Source organism: Oncorhynchus masou, chromosome 16, assembly GCF_036934945.1.
Source record: "Oncorhynchus masou masou isolate Uvic2021 chromosome 16, UVic_Omas_1.1, whole genome shotgun sequence".
In the NCBI taxonomy this organism is placed as follows: Eukaryota; Metazoa; Chordata; class Actinopteri; order Salmoniformes; family Salmonidae; genus Oncorhynchus; species Oncorhynchus masou.
The window spans coordinates 30,119,034-30,141,341 of record NC_088227.1 but is presented as its reverse complement, the minus strand read 5'-3'; the positions used below and the strand labels follow the sequence as shown (position 1 = coordinate 30,141,341).

The window sequence follows — 22,308 nt, the reverse complement described above, 5'->3', positions numbered from 1 at the left end:
GTGCGTGTGCATGCGCGCGCCTCAACTGGCAGAGTGCCTCGATCTGCTCTGTGATTGAGCGCGTGTAGAGATATGATTTATGAAGAACATTCAGTAATATTTTATGTCCAATGCGTTGCATAACAGGCCATTGTTTTAGTGTGGGGAAATGTTTTCAAATTCTATTTGAACCTCAGATTTTGTTTTTCCCGAGGCGGTGCTGAATGGACAGCTCCAAACGCCGAATTTCTCTCCTTTCATCCTTTCATGTCAACTCTTCAACGATCTATAAGAACATGAAATTGATTGCATAAAATATTGCCCAAAAAATGTCATGTGCTTTATAGATCGTTCAAATTCTCAGTCCATATCTGGTGTGTAAAAATGACTTATATAAATGTTTGGATATGACTAGTATAGACCGTGATGTATTTTTATTTTGCGTTTGATTTATAACATACAAGTATAATTGCATAAACTATTTTACAGCAGGGACAAACTATTTTTAATCAGGCGAGTTCCCCAGACGTTATTCCTCAAACTGAAAGAAAGGACCCTGCCAAACCCAGCAGGAAATCATTTATTTGCGTTTGCATGTTGTATATTGGAAACGATTAAGTAAATATAAAATATAAAATGCCCTTGTTTGAAGGGTTGGGGAGTGGAGGGGAAAAAACTGCAGTCGTCATTGATTTAGGAGCAGCCTACACAAAGTAAGTATTTAACTATCTAGATATGTCGTTAGCTAGCAGAGCTAACGTTTACATGCTAACAACATTGGCCACTACCAGTAACACATGTTAAGTACTGAACATCAGAGATGTAAGCAAATATAAAGCGACTATCCAATGTTTAAATCACGTCATAGTTGGTCACAATGTGTTAAATATGTGTTTTTCTGAAAAAGGGCTCGCGATATTAACGAAAGCTAGCTGGCTAATGTTAGGGATGGAACAGCAGCAGTCGAGTGCCTGGGCTGGGGAAGACCATATGAGAATCGGACACACTCAGTCCCTTTACTCATTAAATATACATTCATTGGCATTGAGTACTGTCTGACAATTGTCAATGATTTCACTCATCACAAACTAAATGGTTTTGTATGATGATGCAGGTGTGGCTTTGCTGGAGAAACGGGGCCCAGGTTCATCATTCCTAGTGAGATACAGAAGCCGGGACAACAGCAGGTGAGTGAGTTAGTGAGCGAATTAATGAATGACAAGTGCTCTTTAACTTATGGACAGGCATTATTGAAAACGACTCTCTGTGTGTGTGTGTGTGTGTGTGTGTGTGTGTGTGTGTGTGTGTGTGTGTGTGTGTGTGTGTGTGTGTGTGTGTGTGTGTGTGTGTGTGTGTGTGAGAGAGAGAGAGAGAAATAATGACTCGTGCTCTTTAAAGTGGAACTGACAGCGTTATAACTACTTTTCAGATATGAAACAAACAGACAATCATAATATCAGTATAATGGCAAAGTCAGTCATAATGTGCTAATAGGCTCGTGTATCTATTATCTATGTATCAAGATAATAACACGGAGCATACCGTTAGCTAGCTAGCTTGCTGCTCGGAGGATATCATGTCATTGAAGGGGTGGGTGAGTGACTTCTCACACTCATTGTTTTTTGGTGGCTATACACAGCTAGAGATGCAGGTGTCATTTTGTTAGCTAGCAAGAACCTGAACCACTGTATTATACAGTTATCATATCTCTTGCGTTCACAAATTCACTCTGGCTAGCTACTCCAATTTCAGAGCACTCTCACCTGTGTGCCAGAGCACAGAATAACTGTTTAATTTACAAACATGCAACATCTGCTGAGTCACGAACGCTCTAGATTTAGTATTTTTTAGGGTCCCCATAGCTGATGCTTTTGCAACAGCTAACTCTTCCTGGGGTCCACATGAAACATGACATAATACATAGTAGGGAACATTATTACTCAAGGACTGAAATACATACATTTAAAATGTTACACAGCCTACATATCAGTACATACACACAATATCTAGGTCTAATGCATAGTACAGTGCAAATTACAATATATATATATATATAAAATGTGTCTCTTCAGTCCCCTTTGTGCAGTAAGGTGTTATTTTATCTGTTTTTTTAAACTGGTTTTATTGCTAATATATATATTACTTTTTCCCCCCACATTTTCATACAGTACATTTATATTTTCCAATGGGGCTATACATTTGGGTGAGTTTTTTTCTCTCACCTGAGTAGCCTCATTTCACTGCCAAAAAGAAAATTAAACCATCTAGTGTTCAGTGAAATAACAACACAATGTCAAATACAGGGGGCCTAGTCAAATAATTAACATCCAATCACCTCAACCGTTACTCTCTCGCGGTAATTCCACTAACGGTCCGTATGTAGCCAAAAGTAGCTGCTGCTCATTCCAAAAATGGATAAATGTTTTTTTTTAAGTACTGTTTTACCAGCAGTACTTCACCTGTCGACGACACATTGTTCTGCTTCCACGAGCACATCCAATGCTAGCATCAGTAATTCTATGTTTGTTGTTAGGCCAGCTAGCATGGACACTGACAGTTGTGAATCTGATGCAGCCGAAGAGCTACTGCCCCCGGGAAAGCAGCAAAAGACAGGGACATTGGACCATCGAAGAGGCGCAAATATGATGAGAACTATATTGATTTGGGGTTCACTTATATTGGGAGTAGTGCCTTTCCTCAGCCACAGTGTGTTATATGTGCAAAAGTGCTATCTCACAACTTGATGAAACCTTCACACTTGTGCAGACATTTAAAACAAAACATGCCAATTTGGAAAATTGGCCACAGGATTTTTTGAGCAAGAATTAAAACGACTTTCGAGTTCTAAGACATGTATAAAAGCAACCGATACCATTAATAAGAAGGGGCTAGAAGCGTCTTATATGGTGAGCTACCGAGTGGCTGGGACAGTCAAGTCCCATACTATTGTGGAGGACTTAATTATCCCTGCTGCTGGGGGAAAAGGCCCAAAAAACGAATGCCTTCATCAAACCACACTGTTTCATGACGCATCAGTGACATGGCAGGAGATGTTTTGAAACAATTACTGCTTTGCATACAAGCCAGTGATTTCTATGTGTTACAGCTGGATGAGTCAACAGACGTAGCAGGCCTGGCACAGCTCCTGGTATATGTCTGTTACGTTTATGGGGGGTCAATTAAGGAAGTTATCCGCTTCTGCAAACCACTGGAAGTCAGGACAACAGGAGAGGATATTTTTAAAGTACTGGACAGCTTTGTGACACCAGATGGACTTTGGTGATAAAGATGTGTTGGTATCTGTACTGATTGCGCAAAAGCCATGACAGGGAGACATAGTGGAGTGGTAACGTGCATGCAAGCAGTTGCTCCCGACGCCACTTGGTACACTTCAGCATCCATCGAGATGGTGTGGACAGCGAATGATGTGGACAGCGACCATGTAACCCTTTTACAACATACAGAAGTACACTGGTTATCAAGGGGCCAAAGTATTGACACATTATTTATTTTAAATTGAGAGACAAGCTTGAATTTATCTTTACTGACCATAATTTTCACTTGTCTGACCGCTTGCATGATGATGAGTTTCTCTCACGACTGGCCTATCTGGGTGATGTTATTTCTCACCTGAATGATCTGAATCTAGGATTACAGGGACTCTCCCAAACTGTATTCAATGTGTGAGACAAACTTGAGGCTATGATTGAGAAGTTGGAGCTCTTCTGTATGCATTAAGAAGGACAACACACAGGTCTTTCCATCATTGTATATTTTTTTGTGTGCAAATTAACTCAAGCTTATAGACAATGTCAAATGTGATATAGCGAAGTACCTGAGTTGGGTGCCCAATTAATATTTTTTATTTTTATTTAACCTTTATTTAACCAGGTAAGCTAGTTGAGAACAAGTTCTCATTTGCAACTGCGACCTGGCCAAGATAAAGCATAGCAATTCGACACATACAACAACACAGAGTTACACATGGAATAAACAAAACATACAGTTAATAATACAGTAGAAAAAAATAAAACAAAAAGTATATATACAGTGAGTGCGAATGAGGTAAGATAAGGGAGCTAAGGCAATGAATAGGCCATGGTGGCAAAGTAATTGCAATATAGCAATTAAACACTGGAATGGTAGATGTGCAGAAGATGCATGTGCAAGTAGAGATACTGGGGTAAAAAGGAGCAAGATAAATAAAATACTGTATGGGGATGAGGTAGATAGATGGGCTGTTTACAGATGGGGCTATGTACAGGTGCAGTGATCTGTGAGCTGCTCTGACAGCTGGTGCTTAAAGCTAGTGAGGGAGATATGAATCTCCAGCTTCAGTGATTTTTGCAGTTCGTATCAGTCAATGGCAGCAGAGAACTGTAAGAAAAGGCCACCAAAGGAGGAATTGACTTTGGGGGTGACCAGTGAGCTATACAGTGCCTTGCGAAAGTATTCGGCCCCCTTGAACTTTGCAACCTTTTGCCACATTTTTTGCCACATTTCAGTTGAGGGATTCCAGATCCGAAGTAAATAGAAATACTTCAGAGAAAAAAAAACAGATCCATACCACATTGGGTGAGGCGGGTTGCAGGAGAGTATTTAGAAGTTGAGGTTTAGGAAAATATTTTTAAAAGATAAGCAAAGAAAAAGATATACACAAGGGACACGACAGGATAAAGACAAAGACGTCTGACTGCTACACCATCTTGGAATGAGCCAGATACTTTCCCGAAATGGATGACACAAACAACTGGATTCATTATCCCTATCATGCCCTGCCTCCAGTCCACTTATTGATATCTGAACAAGAGAGCCTCATCAAAATTGCAACAAGTGGTTCTGTGAAAATTGAATTTAATCAGAAGCCACTGCCAGATTTCTGGATTGGGTTGCGATTAGAGTATCCTGCCTTGGCAAGTCGGCTGTTAAGACACTGATGCCCTTTACAACCATGTACCTATATGAGAGTGGATTCTCAGCCCTCATAAGCATGAAAACTAAATACATGCACAGACTGTGTGTGGAAAATGACTCTCTCCAATACCACCCAACATTGCAGAGTTATGTGCATCCTTTCAAGCACACCCTTCTCATTCATCTGTGGTGAATTATTCACAATTTTTGATGAACAAATAAGGTTTTATATGTAGGCTGGATAAATATAGAGCAAAAGTATTGATTATTATTATTTGTGCCCTGGTCCTATAGGAGCTCTTTGCCATTTCCCACGAGCCGGGTTGTGACAAACTCACACTCATTCTTATGTTTAATACATGTATCGTATAGTGTGTGTGTGGCAGGCTTACAATGATGGCAAAAAACAACATTTGAGAGTGCGGTGAACCTGGTGCTAGAGGGGGTACGCAGCTGGAGGTTGAATATTTGAAGGGGTACGGGACTATAAAAGGTTTGGAAACCACTGTTCTAGACCAACTGCAATTGACCTATGTCCTACTTTGCCTCACATGACCACACAGCTGGGCAGTAGTCCAGTTACGACAAAGCTAGATCCTGTAGAACCTGTCTGGTCGACTGAGCAACGCCCTATCATGGACAGACCTCTTCCCGTTTTAGCAACCATTTGAGTCTATATGTTTTTACCATGAGAGCTTGCTATCTCGGGTTACACCCAGTAGTTTAGTCTCCTCAACTTGCTCAATAGCCACATTTTTCAATAATAGATCTAAACAAAGTTTAGCGTTGAGCGAGTGATTTGTCACAAAAATGATGCTTTTAGTTAAAATATTTAGCACCAGCCTATTGCTAGTTACCCATTCTTAAACTGACTGAAGCTCTATGTTAAGGTTCTCAGTTATTCATTTTACTTTTGCAGCCAATGCGTATACTGTTGAGTCGTCAGCGTACATAGACATACAGGCTTTATTCAAGGTCAGTGGAAGGTCATTTGTAAAAACAGCAAACAATAATGGTCCTATCCGGCTGCCCTGCGGTACACACATTCAACTGAATTTGCATGAGAGAGGTTTCCGTTCACGAAAACCCCTCTGTATTCTATTAGATAGGTAACTCTCAATCCATAATAAGGTAGAGGATCCAAATCCATAACAGCAACAAAAAAAAAGTCAGCAATCGGTTATTATCAATGCCATCAAAAGCTGCACTGTAGTCTAACAAAACAGCTCCCACAACATTCTTACTATCAATTTCTTTCAGGAAATCAGTCATTTGTGTCAGTTCCATTAACCATTAAAGGGAGCTCTGCTATTCAAGGGCACACACTTCTTTTAGGCTTAAATTGAAGATGTGGCAAACAGGAGTCCCAATGTACTCCGCTACCAACCTCAGCAATTTACCATCCAGGTTGTCGGTACCAGGTGGTTTGTCCTTATTTATATATAGCAAAAAAAAATTCACCTCTTCCACACCCACATTGTGGAACTCCAAACTACAGTGCTTGTCTTTCATTATTTGATCCATTATGCATGAAATGAAGGCTCAGCATTTGTTGTTTGAATGTCATACTAATATTGTCAACAAAAAAGTTATTAAAGTGATTAAAGGGTTTTGTTATGAAAAAGCCATCTGCTTGTGCTTCAACACCTGCATTGCTTGCTGTTTGGGGTTTTAGGCTGGGTTTCTGTACAGCACTTTGAGATGTCAGCAGATGTACGAAGGGCTATATAAATACATTTGATTTGATCTGCCTCAATGCAGGATGCAGTTGTGTTTGCTTTTTTTGCCTAGAATTTCATTTACAGTACTCCAGAGCTTCTTACTATCATACTTATGATTTATCTGTGTTCTATAGTATAGTTTCTTTTTGTTTAATTTAGTTAATTTAATTTCTCAATTTACTGTATGTTTTCAAGTCTGCTGTGTTGTCAGACTTATCTGCTATTCCCTTCGCCTCATCCCTCTCCGCCATACAGTTTTTCAATTCATCATCCATCCATGGGGATTTGGCAGTTCTAACAGTCAGTTTGTTGATGGGAGCCTATCAGTAACCAGAAGAAGCAGTTTCATAAATTCTTAAAGTGCAGTGTCCAGATGTTCCTCATTACACAAATCAGACCAACAAATATATTTCACATCTTCCACATAGGAATCATTGAAAATCCTCTTGTATGATTGTTTATACACAATTTTAGATCTCGTCTTTGGAACTTTGTTTTTTGTAGATATGGCTATTATATTATGATCACTACATCTGATGGGTGTGGATACAACGTTAGAGCAGATTTCTGCAACATTAGTAAAGACCTGATCAATGCACATTTATGATTTAGGTAGGTTGACTGATGACTTGAACCAGATTGCAGTCTGGTTAGCGATTGGAGATTATTTTTGAGTGGACAGCTTGATGACAACCAGTCAATATTTAGGACACCCAGAAAATACACCTCTCTTATGATATCACAAACATTATCCAACATTTCACACACCAAGTCCAAATACTGACTTGTAGCACTTGGTGGTCTATAGCAACTTCCTACGAGAATAGGCTTTAGGTGAGGCACATGAACCTGTTGCCATATTGTTTCCACATCATCTGACATGAGATCCTCTCTCAGCCTAACATGAAAACACTCTCATCAGCTCTGCTAGGTCGAGTAAAATGGTCAGTGTGGCGTTCTCTCATTTGTGTCTGGAAGTAGCTAGCTAGCCAACTTTAGCCAATTAACTTGTGTGCTTGGTTGGGACAAGGCAGCTGCAGAAGGACGAGTAGGCTGCAATTCCCCATCGTTTATCAGTGCAATTTTCATGGCCAACTAGCAGTAAAAGTTGAGAGGGTTTATTTAATGTGCCTTCGTTAGATTTGAGCTCATCTTGCTCTGGCTAGCATTAGTTGTTGGTGTGCATAACTGAGGGAGAGAGCCTACATTTTCATGGTGGTTTGATCAATAGGACTGTAAAGTTTCCAAATGTAATAGAACTCCTGTGGTATTTATACTTGCAGAAAACCATTCGGGTGCATTGTGGCTTTTGGCGAATGCATTCTACTGATCTGAAGTCGCGCTGTTAGAACTGCCTGCAAACATCCAGTTCAAAGTGAATGATGGCAGGCTTGTGTGGCAAATGACTTTTGCATAAAGGCCTACTGTAGCTTTGATTGCCTATGGTGCACCAGTCTGCATAGAGTCTCGTCCTGGACGAGACGGATGTTTAATTTAGTGCAGGGTCTATTAATTGTCCAAACGCATGGCTGCTTTTACAAGTGCCTTATACAACATTCCCAAAACGAGCATATCTAAGCAGTTGCTTGTCAGAATCTTTTTATTTATTTTTATGTATATCTTTTTTTTTTAAGGTGTCATGCTGCCTTGAATGACAGATTTTAATAAGATTTAATGTTTCTAAAATGCTGTCAGTTCCATTTTAAGTTTGGACAGGCAGTATGGTCCAGAATATGTGAGCGGAGCAGAGCGATCCCAATTTGATTGGAGCGCTGCGCAAGATTCCCAAAAGCTGAGCGTCGGCCTTCTCACCCGCTCCAATTTTGCCCCAGTATCGCTCACTTCACTAGCTCATGCCATGCCCAGCCCAGCATGCATTTTTAGTCTACTTATGTGCTGCTGTAGATAACTGTCATTATAGCAAATTATTAATAAACAAAAAATCTGATCTCTTAAACGTTTTGTTCATTTTTGTTCTGTTATCTGTATACAATAGGCCATCATTGATTTTGATCCCAATAGGCCTGGAATATTCCCACGTTCAAGGAGCTCTCCGTTTTGATTGGATTATTTTGCCTAAAAACCTTTAGGCCTGCCTATAGACAAGTAAAAATAAGTCTGCATCTACCTGGCAAGAGTGGCCAAAGGGGTGTTTAGCATCCCCAGTGGCTTTGCCAGTGTAGAGAGGATATTCTCCGCTGCTGGCCTGCTCTCCAAGCACCATTGCATGAACCTAAAGCCACAGACTGGACAAACTCTGTCACGTCTGCTCGCGCTCCCCCTTTCTTGCGCTCGAGGTCGCCAGGCTGCTAATCATTACGCACACCTCCTGTCACCATCGTTACGCACATCAGTGCTGCCTTTGGGTAAAACAACCCATGGTTACCTTGATTACCCCATTGGCTCATAGCAAAAATTTGACATTTTTCAAACAACATTTTCTTATTGTCTGCTTGTTTAAGTCCATTACAAAACTACATTAAAGAAAAGTACAACATGTCTAAAGATTTCTTGGTGGCAGGCAATGTTGAAAAGTATTCTCACTACTTAGAAAAACCTAATATTGTAGGTCTTCCCTCATGCCTCTTTTCATGTAGATTAGCCACTTGAATGTTAGCTAGCTACCAATCAGAACATCGTTAAGATAGCCAAGTCCAACAACACAAACAAACCGACTATAATGCTACAAGTAGTGAGTGGAGTTAGACCTTACTACACAAGTTGAATGTCTTACCTGTGATTAAATGTTTGCACACACATAGCTGTGTGTAGCCTACTTGGACACCGGGTCCCCATAATTTCGCACTCTTACACACTGAATAGCCTGAAGCCACAGGGCGCTTCTCGCAGGCTCCATTTCCCTACATGGCAGCATTGTGAACCGTAGGTTGGGATTTTTGACCAGGTTACATATACAGCGCCTTCGGAAAGTATTCAGACCACTTTACTTTTTCCACATTTTGTTACGTTACAGCCTTATTCTAAAATGTATTAAATTGTTTATTTTCCTCAATCAATCATCCATAATGACAAAGCAAAATGTTTTTAGAAATGATTGCTAATTTGGTTCAAGTCCGGGCTCTGGCTGGGCCACTCAAGGACATTCGGAGACTTGTCCCGAAGCCACTCCTGTGTTGTCTCGGCTGTGTGCTTAGGATTGTTGTCCTGTTGGAACCGTCGCCTCCAGTCTGAGGTCCTGAGCGCTCAGGAGCAGGTTTTCATCAAGGATCTCTCTGTACTTTGCTCTGTTAATCTTTTCCTCGATTCTGACTTGTCTCCCAGTCCCTGCCGCTGAAAAACATCCCCACAGCAGGATGCTGCAACCACCATGCTTCACTGTAGGGATAGTGCCAGGTTTCCTTCAGATGTGATACTTGGCATTCATGCCAAAGAATTTGTTGGTTTCGTAAGACCAGAGAATCTTGTTTCTCATGGTCAGAGTCTTTAGGTGCCTTTTGGCAAACTCCAAGCAAGCTGTCATGTGCCTTTTACTGACTAGTGGCTTCCGTCTGGCCACTCAACCATAAAGGCCTGATTGGTGGAGTGCTGCAGAGATGGTTGTCCTTCAGGAAGGTTCTCCCATCACCACAGAGGAACTCTAGAATGCTGTCAGGGTTCTTGGTCACCTCCCTAAGGCCCTTCTCGCCCGATTGCTCAGTTTGGCTCTAGGAAGAGTCTGTGGTTCCGATCTTCTTTCATATAAGAATGATGGAGGCCACTGTGTTCTTGAGGACCTTCAATGCTGCAGACATTTTTTGGTACCCTTCCCCAGGTCTGTGCCTCAACACAATCCTGTCTCGAAGCTCTACGGACAATTCCTTCAACCTTATGGCTTAGTTTCTGCTCTGACATGCACTGTCAACTGTGGAACCTAATATAGACAGGTGTGTGTGCCTTTTCAAATCATGTCCAATCAATTGAATTTACCACAGGTGGACACCATGTTGTAGAAACAGCTCAAGGATAATCAATGGAAACAGGATGCACCTGAGCTCAATTTCGAGTCTCATAGCAAAGGGTGTGAATACTTATGTAAATAAGGTATTTCAGTTTTTTTCTACATTTGCAAACATTTCTAAAAACCTGTTCTTCGCTTTGTCATTATGGTGTATTGTGTGTAAATTGATGAATTCATTTGATTTGATCCATTTTATAATGAGGCTGAAACGTAACAAAATGTGGGAAAAGTCTGAATGCTTTCCAAAGGCACTGAACAACACAGCAGCTTTTCGGCATGTTTTGTTATTTCTGTATAATAAAATAATTGACAAAGTTGGCTCTTTTACAATGGGGGTCAATGGGAAAGAATAATATTTTTTTCCCCAATTTGTGCTCATGGTTGAGGGGAATTCCTTCATATGACATGAATACCGACTCAAAGTATTGAAATGGACAGCCTCATCTATAACCAGTTCTGTCGGTGTGTCTTTTCTCACAGTCTATCAAAGTGGTTCAGTACAACATCAACACAGAGGAACTCTACTCCAACCTCAAGGAGTTCATCCACACGCTCTACTTCAGGTAAGGAGCTTTTGACAAAGCTAGTAGTGTGTGTAATGACTGACACATCAGTGGCAATAACATTAAAGCAACCATGGGAGTCAGCCATTTTGGAGATGCACCCCAGGCCATAATAACATGAATGATTGAATGTCTGTCTACTACCTTTCTGTCCTGCCCAGGCATCTGCTAGTGAACCCCCGTGACAGGAGAGTGCTGATCATCGAGTCCATCCTCTGTCCCTCCCACTTCAGAGAAACCCTCACCAAAGTCTTCTTCAAACAGTTTGAGGTACTGAGACCAGCTGGACCAATGATCTATGTCTATGGGTGCATTGACACATGCAGCCCAATTCTGATCTCTTTTTTTTCACTAATTGTTATTTTGACCAATTAGATCAGCTCTGAAAAATATCTGATGTGAAAAGATCTAATGTGATTGGTCAAAACCAATTATTGGAAAAAATATCAGAAATGGGCTGCCTTTGTAAACTCAGCCTCTTATGTGTAGAACCACTTTACCTGGTACGAAAATGCTATCCCCTTCTCCTAACCCAAACTAGATGGGTGTACGCTAAATGGTGTATGCAATGCTCCCCTAAGCCAATAGGGAGGCTCGATGGAGCCATCTCCATAGTGCTCACACCTGACAGTAGTTGGAACACAAGGGGGCATGGATTTGATATTTTCAGATCAGGCAATGGATGTTTAGGAGGATGCCTCTGTGTTTCCCAGGTGCCCTCAGTGCTGTTTGCTCCTAGTCACCTCATGTCCATCATGTCTCTGGGCATCAACTCAGGCCTGGTGATGGACTGTGGCTACACTGAGACACTGGTGCTGCCTGTGTATGAGTGCATTCCCATCCTGTCAGCCTGGGAAGCCCTGCCGTTGGGTGGCAAGGCCATTCATAAGTAAGTTGTGTGCATGTGTTTGAGATGGTGTAATTATGTAAAGATGTTGCCGTGTGTGCTACTTTTCTTGTGTCACGTACTGAACTTCAGGGAAACAACATTTTGTTCACCTCTTGAGAGCTGTGTGTTTCAAGCCCCAGTTTCTTGACTACTGAAAGAATCAAGTGTATCAATGTGTGTGCTTTCAGGGGTACTTGCCCCCTTTGTTCTAAGTGGCTGTGTGTGTTCTAACCCTCAGGGAGTTGGATGGGCTCCTGGTGGAACAGTGTACAGTAGACTCAGACTCCAGTACTGGACAGAGTCTACCTACAGTCATTGGTAAGACCCACAACATCAGAAACCTACTTGTCAAAAACATAAGGAACTTACCGTACAACTCAAGCAGTGCTTTGTCATTGTATAAACTGTCTCAGCCGTCCCATGGATCCTCTTGTTTTCTTGCTGTGGCTATATCATGCTTTGTGAATAGCTGTTGTTGGCAATCTTGTTAATTGATTTTCCTAATTAGCTTCATAATGATGCTGGTGTTCTATTGTTATATGTAGAGGAAGGAAGGAATTTATAATTGCTCTCTCTGGGTGAATCAATCATGCAACATTTTGTATTCAGAAGTCGTTGCTATAGCCTGATGTGAAAGAAAGGAAGGACCTGCTCCGTCTTTTTTGAATTATATATATATGAAGAGCAGCAGTTGCTCACTAGCTAGCTGATGTAGGGCTAGGCAGGCCTGATGGGCATAAATCATTTAAACAGGCATAACATAGACCATCTCTCTCTCTGCACTACTGAACCACACCACTACAGTACCACGGCATAACTGAGTGCACTATTACAGTCAAATGACTGATGTAGCCTATGTAATTAATGGCATGAGACTGTATGCAAACACTAAACTGTAGCAAACGTATCCAAGGGAAGCAAAAAAAGTATGTATAACTATTGGGACAAGTAAACTGCTCTGAACTTATCAAGACTTGATATAATCTCCTTTCTTAAATTTCTCCATACTTTCTCAACCAATGAGTGCACCTCTGGTGTCCTCTCCTTGTCTCGGACACACACCATTTGACTACAATGAGACACAATCATTTATTACAGTAATAGAACCATTGACGTGAAAGGAAGGGCTCTATGTGAGGGAGGATAAGTGGGTCATTGGTAAATAGATCTCACTTTTCGTCCTGTATTTTGTTCCCAGGCTCCATCCCAGAGGACGTTGTGGAAGATATCAAGGGTATGTTCAAAAGAAACTGAAACCACTTGTTTTTATTGCCTTTATTACAGACAATGCTGGGATTCCAGTTTAGCAGCTAAAGTAAATGGATTTAGCTACAAAAGGCAGCTAAAGCTAATTCATTTTTAAAAAGACATCTTCGCCCCATTCATGTATGTTGGCGGTAGCATACTCTCATAGACCCTCTTGTTTGTGTTGTTTCTTGTCCAGTCAGGACCTGTTTTGTCAGTGACCTAAAGAGAGGCCTGAAGATCCAGGAGGCCAAGTTTAACCTAGAGGGCACGGCTGAGGTCAGTGACCTTTAACCCCCAACTGGGCAGTCAGTCATTTCTATATTTGCATTGTCTGGTATATTCAAGCAGTAGCTATTGCTGTGTTCTTCCAGTAAATGCCATTTGTTAAAGTTAGTTTGGTGAGTATTATAGTCCAGTGCATGTGAGACCCTTGCATCCATGTTCTTCCACCTTATAGCGACCAACACCACCCCCTGATGTTGATTACCCATTGGATGGGGAGAAGATTCTGCATATCAAGGGAACAATCAGGTAGCTGTTTATTATATATATCTTCTCAGCTGAAATGTGATACAATTACAAAACACAGCCAAAGGGGTTGTGTTTACTGATGTAATCTGTGTCCATTTCATTCATGTCCAGAACATTTCAAACCTAGATATTTGGTTCTGTGTCTCCTCTTTAATATCTGGGTCACCTTCTTCTATTATTGAATCTGGGTTGTCTCTGCAAGGTTTTCATCATGTCTGTCTGTATGCTCTTCTCAGGGGCGGCTAATGAACCTATAATTGCTCCTTGGGGCCACAAAAACGTTTATCAAATTGAATTGAAATCAAGACTGTCTTTTTGCCAACTTATTGCAGGGACTCTTGATTGATGTATTGGTTCTGTATTGTAGGGACTCTTGAGTGACGTGTGGGTTGTTGTGTTTTGAAGGGACTCGGTGATGGAGATGCTGTTTGAGCAGGACAATGAGGAGAAGAGTGTGGCAACTCTAGTGCTTGACACTCTGGTCAAGGTAACATTAGTTTTTATAATTGAAAAATACCATGTATTAATCTGGGGTTTCTTTCTGCTCAAACCGCAAGAGATGAGATGCTGCCAAAATGGGTACGGAATTCATGTTACTTCGTCAGTAATTACTAGACGATGTTTTGTTCGCAACGACCTTTCATCAGACATCTGCGTCTTCTAATTAAAATCGTCAGCTATTTCATAATTCCTTTTTCCATTTTGTAATGACGAACACATTTCACCAACACGTACGGGGAGAGACTTTAACCCCGTTACCATAGCAACAGTCCCAGCCTCCCGGGACTCTCCAGTTCACTGAGGTGAAATTGTCTCGGTTCCTTCTCGATTTGCCTGAAGACCCGATGTTGAATTGCATAGAATTCTACTTTGGGCGGAAACTAGCATTTGTATCAGGAAAGTTTCCTCTCACGACCTCTACAAGCCAGAATGCTGAATAAAATGATACTTTACTGGTTGTCTGTGTAGTTGGTCCTTTTGCAGGTAGGAATGTGAGACAAAATATCCACAGAGTAATATTATCAACCCGACCTTCAGTATGCTGGTCTGTATATCGTTTGTATTTCTGTTTTTATTTTCAATACTGATGCAGTTCGCACGTGACAAACATGTGCACAATATGATTGAGCCTAACTGAACGGCAAACACTTCCAGCTGATTGCAACAACAAAAAAGTGCTTCGGTTGACTACATTCGGCTATTGTGCATCATATGCAATGCGTCAGCATAATGGATATACAAGTGAAAGAACCTACTGGTTCCGTAGAAAGTCGGGTAAACAATTTCCTGTGGATACCCCATCTCCACCTCCTACCGCCAAAATGACCAACAGCATGTACAGCTGGTAAAGTTAGTGTACATATCATTTTATTCAACATTCTGCCTTGTAGACGCTATTGCATATTTTTGCCATGGGAACAGTCTGATGTTTAGGCAACTTCTCAACGAGTCGGATCAGACCAATGACAGACCATTCATCTTAATAGGCAGAGCAGCTTCCATGACGCTTTGTGCTTTGTGCTGCACTCTGTAAGCACAGTACCATAAGCACTCATTGGTATTTTGTGGACAAGTGTGACAGGCAGTGTAGTAAGCTTGTAAACAGTCCACTTCTCTACCGTGTAGGGTCAGTCAATGAGATTTTTCCTGAGAGACCAGCACTGTGGACGAATAGGTTTCTGTGGATGAACAGGTCCCACCCAGTCCTTAAGGAGTTTTTTCTTGCCCCTGTCGCCTCTACTTGGCACCGGTTGCTGTGAACCACTTAACAAGTACAACTGATTTAGTAAATTAAACAAATCTGAATGACTGATACATTTCTTCTGATCACATGTTTTTTTTGTTGGTCTTATTAAATCCTTATTTCTGTCCCATAGACAGTGTTAAGCAGCTTGGGAGTTTAAGCCCAGTTTACTGTTAATCTTGTGAAAAGTACATTTGAGAAAATATGAAAGATTGATACATATTGATGTGTTTCTATCTGATGAACCCCCTCAGTGTCCCATTGACACTCGTAAGGCGCTATCTGAAAACCTGATCATTATCGGGGGCACAGCCATGCTGCCTGGCTTCCTGCACCGGCTCCTGGCTGAGATACGCCTCCTGGTGGACAAACCCAAGTATCGCGGCACCCTGGCCACCAAGAGCTTCAGGCTGCACAGTCCTCCAGCCAAACTCAACTGCACCGCATGGCTCGGAGGTGAGAGACAGAGTACTCTGATAACCAACCTTGTCCTTGGACTCTGTATGGATCAGTTGGGGGTGGTAATGCAGGTAGGTATAAACCAGCTTTGAATAACCCTGTGTCTCCTGCTTTCCTCTCCCTGTGTAGGAGCGATCTTTGGAGCACTGCAAGACATCCTGGGTAGTCGTTCTGTGTCGCGCGACTACTACAACCAGACAGGCCGTATCCCCGACTGGTGCTGTCTCAGCTCCCCGCTGCCAGAATCAGTCTATGATGCAGGGAAGACCTCCCCCCACCACTCATGAAGAGAGCCTTCTCCACAGAGAAATAAACCACCAGACACTATTGTCTACCCCTGGTCTGCGTCTGCAGTGCCACCCTAAACCAAAAATAGTGCACTATATAAGGAGGCACCACTAAAACTCACTCCAGATGTAACTTGAACTTATCAGACATTATGGGTGTGTCTCAAGTCTATTGCGGTTTCCTCTACTCATGCCCTTCCCCTGATCTGTAAGGCGAGGGAGCCACTTTAGACTACAGATGCTCCCAGCATCTCAACCCCCAGGTGGCTGTGGATTGTGGGGGTTTTAGTTCTATCAGTCTTTATGTGCCTGTTCTGTAAGACTCCTGCCACACTGTGTTCCAGATTCTGCTCACTATTGCTAACTAGATGTTTTGTCTAAGGATTGCACTGGTACAGTAGTCAGCATTTGAATTGAGAGTACTGTGCTGGGGTCAGGGAGAGCAAGTTCTGGGTCCAGATCGTTGTACACAAGGTGGTCTTGAACAGAGTTGTGGCCATGTGTTGACTATCCCCTTGAGGCAGAAGCGTGGATTTGACTCGGTTTTCCAGCTGAACTGAGGCTTGTCATATTAAAACACTCTTGAGCTGTATATAGAAACTGTCAGTAAGAAAGTGTACTGCATTTCAACCAGATAAATTGTAGTTCAACCAATTTAAATTGCAGTTCAATTTTGATATTTGGCTGTCAAGTTTCTCTTTATGTAGTTCTTGTGAATGCTACCCCCAGGCATTCCTTTTCAGCTAATATGTAGTGTTTTTATTTATTTTTTATTTGCCATGTAAAACATTGTAATATCAGTTTCAATCTCCCCAGAGCTCTTATCCTGTAATGCATCAACTCAAATAGCGCTAAATAAACATTCCCGCTGTTGCATGTTGTCGTTTCTGTCTTGTCTGCCCCGTCTCTCATGAGGCTTATTTCTCACTCTCCAGAGCCTTTAAGTGATGTTTCACACAGATATGCCCACTACTAGAAAGCATACTATAGCATACTGGCTGAATAATGTTCACTCCATGAGACAGCAGTCAGGAGGATTGTTTGAAGATGGTTTATGGGTATTTCCCAGCACTGTCACTTTCAAAGTAATGAACACCAGGCCAAATAATCACCAGTTGTATCATGCTTATAAGAAATAACAGGCTGAGCAGCACACACAGATCTCTGAAGTAATCTCTTTTCCAACAGTCACTGGCTGCTCTGGTATGGAGTGCTATGAGTGACACATGAAATAAAGAAAAGATGCCCGCACACTAATGAATGCTCAAGTTGTTTTATTGTGCAACACTGACAAAGGTCTGTGTCATTTTGGGTTGTAACATGAGCTTTGAGAAGTGTGCGGGTATTCTCTTTTATTTTTTAAACCAGTACCTGCAAATCATTTAATGTGTGCACACTATGTTTAAAACATGATTTATCATCCATTTCTGGCATGAATAAAATACTGCAGTCAGAACTGGAATAAATTAAATGTGGCTGTATTTGATTCAAGGTCTTCTATATTCCTGGGTCCATATCAACTTTCACACACACATTCCCCAATCCCACAATGACCTGTAATCATACAGCTGAGATCACCATATACCTGTGATTGACTGTATCCTTAAATCAACCCTGAATGAACCTGTATGATCTGGCCTGGTCCCAGTCTAGTGGATTATGGATCCAATATGGACATTGGTAGGCAATTCTGGCTGGCCGGGCAGGTAGGTTTTGAGTACAACATGTATCGCCCACAAGGAGGCGCCATAGTGAAACCAAAGTGTGCCTCAGAGGTCACAAATCATATACTGTTTTGGCGGTTGTTACTGTGTGTCTGTCTGGGAACTGGTGTGGCGTCATTACCCAAAATGCAGCTGGGCCCAGAGACTGGGAAATCTGATATAGCTCAGAGTCCAATCCCCAGTTTGACTTAATCTCTGCCTGTACACGCACACACCAATTGCACACACACACACAAAACCCCCACCGTCACTGTCTCCCTCACTCTCTTTAGGCTTCCTCGGAGCTATCTCTGTTGGGGTCTCCCCTGCAGCCCCACAGGACCACCTACTTATGTATGTTAGTGGCAGTGAACCCAGCATGACATCACTGAGCCAGACCACACAACAGTCACACTGCTGTTCTCTTCCTGAGCCTCTCCATGTTGGGAGAAAGTACTTCTCGGGAAACTCTCTCTCGGATATGGAGATGGGTATGGACTGAAGGAAAACAGTGTCTAGTCTACCAATCCTACATACTAACCAAACGTTACTAACCCCCAGAGTAAGTGATTCAACTCCCCAGAGTAAGTGTTATGGGAGAGGAGTGAGATGCGAGGGGGAGGAAGGGAGAGAATAATGGAGATAGAGAGCGAGAGATAAGGAGGGAGGGAAGGATAAAGATAAGGAGGGAGGGAAGGATAGAGATAAGAAGAGAGGGAGGGATAGAGATAAGGAGAGAGGGAGGGATAGAGATAAGGAGGGAGGGAAGGATAGAGATAAGAAGAGAGGGAGGGATAGAGATAAGGAGAGAGGGAGGGATAGAGATAAGGAGAGAGGGAGGGATAGAGATAAGGAGAGAGGGAGGGATAGAGATAAGGAGAGAGGGAGGGATAGAGATGAGGGAAGGAGGGAGGGATAGAGAAAAGGAGGGAGGGATAGAGAAAGGGAGGAAGGGATAGAGAAAGGGAGGAAGGGATAGAGAAAGGGAGGGAGGGAGGGATAGAGAGAGGGAAGGATGGAGGATAGGGAGAAAGAGAGAGGGAATCTTATACGCTGCTCGTCTCTCCTCCAGACACTCACATTCAAAACAAACCTCCCTAATTAACTCGTTGTCAATCACTCTGGTTTTAATAACAGAAATTATGATTCCAGAGAATCACTACCAGTAACTGTATTCACCATCATCAGTGTGAGAGTTGTTTTTTCAACTAATAACAGGGCTGTACCATTATCATGAATGGAGATGGAAGGTAATCTCTCCTAAGGTGTGAGTAGCATGGACTATGAGTTGCACACCCCAAGTCGATGTTTCATGTACACTGGCCAACAGAGTGTTGTCCAGACAGATAGTGCTTGTGTCTATTGCAGGGTTCTACTCATCTTCATCCACTTTAAAGACTAGCTGCTGCCGCAGGGTCAGGAGCACCAGCTCACTTTAACTTGGATGGTAAAAACATTTGTTCTGAGCCCACTGAGCACAGACGTGAGTTTAACATCAAGTTTTGAATTACATTTGGTTGAGTTGTCAACTAATGTGTATTCATGCACAAAAAAGTCCCCATGTCATTGATTTAGGTTAAAAGTCCCCATGTTATTGATTTAGGTTAAAAGTCCCCATGTCATTGATTTAGGTTAAAAGTCCCCATGTCATTGATTTAGGTTAAAAGTCCCCTGTCATTGATTTAGGTTAAAAGTCCCCTGTCATTGATTTAGGTTAAAAGTCCCCTGTCATTGATTTAGGTTAAAAGTCCCCTGTCATTGATTTAGGTTAAAGTCCCCATGTCATTGGATTTAGGTTAAAAGTCCCCTGTCATTGATTTAGGTTAAAGTCCCCGTGTCATTGATTTAGGTTAAAAGTCCCCTGTCATTGATTTAGGTTAAAAGTCCCCTGTCATTGATTTAGGTTAAAAGTCCCCTGTCATTGATTTAGGTTAAAAGTCCCCTGTCATTGATTTAGGTTAAAAGTCCCCTGTCATTGATTTAGGTTAAAGTCCCCATGTCATTGATTTAGGTTAAAAGTCCCCGTGTCATTGATTTAGGTTAAAAGTCCCCGTGTCATTGATTTAGGTTAAAAGTCCCCTGTCATTGATATAGGTTAAAAGTCCCCTGTCATTGATTTAGGTTAAAAGTCCCCGTGTCATTGATTTAGGTTAAAAGTCCCCGTGTCATTGATTTAGGTTAAAAGTCCCCTGTCATTGATATAGGTTAAAAGTCCCCTGTCATTGATTTAGGTTAAAAGTCCCCGTGTCATTGATTTAGGTTAAAAGTCCCCGTGTCATTGATTTAGGTTAAAAGTCCCATGTCATTGATTTAGGTTAAAAGTCCTCTGTCATTGATTTAGGTTAAAGTCCCCGTGTCATTGATTTAGGTTAAAAGTCCCCGTGTCATTGATTTAGGTTAAAAGTCCCCTGTCATTGATATAGGTTAAAAGTCCCCATGTCATTGATTTAGGTTAAAAGTCCTCTGTCATTGATTTAGGTTAAAAGTCCCGTGTCATTGATTTAGGTTAAAAGTCCCATGTCATTGATTTAGGTTAAAAGTCCCATGTCATTGATTTAGGTTAAAAGTCCCATGTCATTGATTTAGGTTAAAAGTTGGGTAAAAAAAAGCCTTTACGTTGATGACTTTTTTCAAATTCAATCAGTTTCCATGTTGATTAAACGTCATCACATAGATTTTTGGGGTTAAATTACAAAAAAAACATGGATTCAGACAGTTTTTGCCCAGTGGGAGAATACTGTATTGGTAGTGGATGTAAGGGGTGCTTTCCTCCCTTATGGAGTGCTTTGAGCACTTGGAAAAGAACCAAATCCAGTTCATTATCATAATGAATTCATTATCTGTTAAGATAAATAATGATGATAATCTTTAGATGCTGAAGGTCATCAATCTGGCTTTAGTGTGAGGGAGGGACTGGTATATGGAGAAATAATGTATCTCCTCCTGCACAGGAGGAATAATAATGAACTGTCATGTTCCTTTCCTCATCAAATATCATCCTCTATCACCTACAATTACACCACATTAGTTGTATTAAACTGCACATAAAATTATTCAGAGTGCATGGTAGTAATAATTTAAAAAACTAAACAGGAGACAAAATACTCATTTAAAAGTAAGTCTTAAACACATGTTAAAATGTAAATACAAAATCTCAATTCGTTTTGGTTAACATCAAGGTGGACTGACAACCATTTAGCTGCACATAACTGAGAAGAGAGAGAGCAAGAGAACGCGAATGACATTATGGGACATTTGAATGCTTTGATCAACACTTTAGTCAAAGTAACCTAATTGAATTTCACTTCACTTATCACTTTGGATTATGTCCAAGCGCCGCAATATAGTAGGTAGCCGATCCAACAAAAAGTCAGTTCTCCTCTGACAGAGCTTCACAGTCAGCGATGGTCATCGAAGGAGCGCTCAATCGGTCCTCATTTCTACAACGAGTGATAATGGTCACATCTCTTCACCGTGACACACGACTGTCACTGCCGCTCAGTTTTGTGAAATTTAGCCAGGCTATTTTTCTTTTAAACAATTTGACTACAAAAAAAGAACAACTTTTTCCTTCAAGATGCAGTCTCGGCGTCTCGCAGATGTTGGCCTCTCTTCTGTTCCGTTTAAAATCTGCTCAGGTAAAGTATGACTGTTTTTATAAATGTCACTATCAAGAGACAACAGGGAACATGTGTTGTGTCAATGGACAAGCAATTTTGTCATCCTGGAATGATGTCATGATTCTGCTTTTCATAAATCATCGTTTAATAGCCTACTCCTTGAATACAGCTACCCAGAAAGAATGATATGCTATCAATCATTTCGTGACTTTTAATACAGCAAAACTAGAACATCAAATAATTGGGTCTTTATTGTATGTAATTTGTTCCAAATACTGTGCTATCTGTAAAGGGTGAAGCTCTGCATAAAAGTGTCGTATTTCTGTATCTCCAATTTATTCTCTGGCTCCAAGATATGCCTCCCATTACCACTGAGAGTCACATTTAGACCTATTTTCTCTTATATTGTAACTCACTTTTTGTCGTCACAGTAAATTCACCATTAGTGAGATAGAGTTAATCCTCTCCTATAGCGCATACTGAAGAGCTCCAAGAGAAATCAGGGATAAACCAACTTTTCAGGTTCATAATGAAAGCTAGCATAGTAGTTAGAGCGTGGGACTAGTAACCAAAAGGTTGCAAGATCGAATCCCTGAGCTGACAAGGTAAAAATCTGTCATTCTGCCCCTGAACAAGGCAGTTAACCCACTGTTCCAAGGCCATAATTGAAAATAAGAATGTGTTCTTAAGCT

At 41.4% G+C, this 22,308-nt stretch overlaps 1 protein-coding gene across 1 annotated transcript; it reads left to right on the top strand.

Moving 5' to 3' along the window:
• The first annotated feature begins 520 nt into the window (after positions 1–520).
• LOC135557811 (actin-related protein 10-like) lies at positions 521–17,169 on the top strand. The gene is made up of 12 exons (XM_064991444.1): positions 521–692; positions 1,094–1,166; positions 11,053–11,135; positions 11,297–11,405; positions 11,849–12,024; positions 12,263–12,342; positions 13,223–13,258; positions 13,469–13,548; positions 13,730–13,803; positions 14,209–14,290; positions 15,802–16,003; positions 16,136–17,169. The coding sequence occupies exons 1-12, from the start codon at positions 616–618 to the stop codon at positions 16,291–16,293; spliced, it is 1,230 nt and encodes a 409-aa protein (XP_064847516.1). The 5' UTR covers positions 521–615; the 3' UTR covers positions 16,294–17,169.
• The last annotated feature ends 5,139 nt before the right edge of the window (positions 17,170–22,308 follow it).

Coding starts and splice junctions, on each gene's coding strand:
- LOC135557811 (XM_064991444.1), top strand. CDS start 616: ATGCCCTTGTTTGAAGGGTTGGGGAGTGGAGGGGAAAAAACTGCAGTC. Junction 11,406..11,848: donor TCTTCTTCAAACAGTTTGAG/GTACTGAGACCA, acceptor TGTGTTTCCCAG/GTGCCCTCAGTGCTGTTTGC. Junction 16,004..16,135: donor CTGCACCGCATGGCTCGGAG/GTGAGAGACAGA, acceptor CTCCCTGTGTAG/GAGCGATCTTTGGAGCACTG.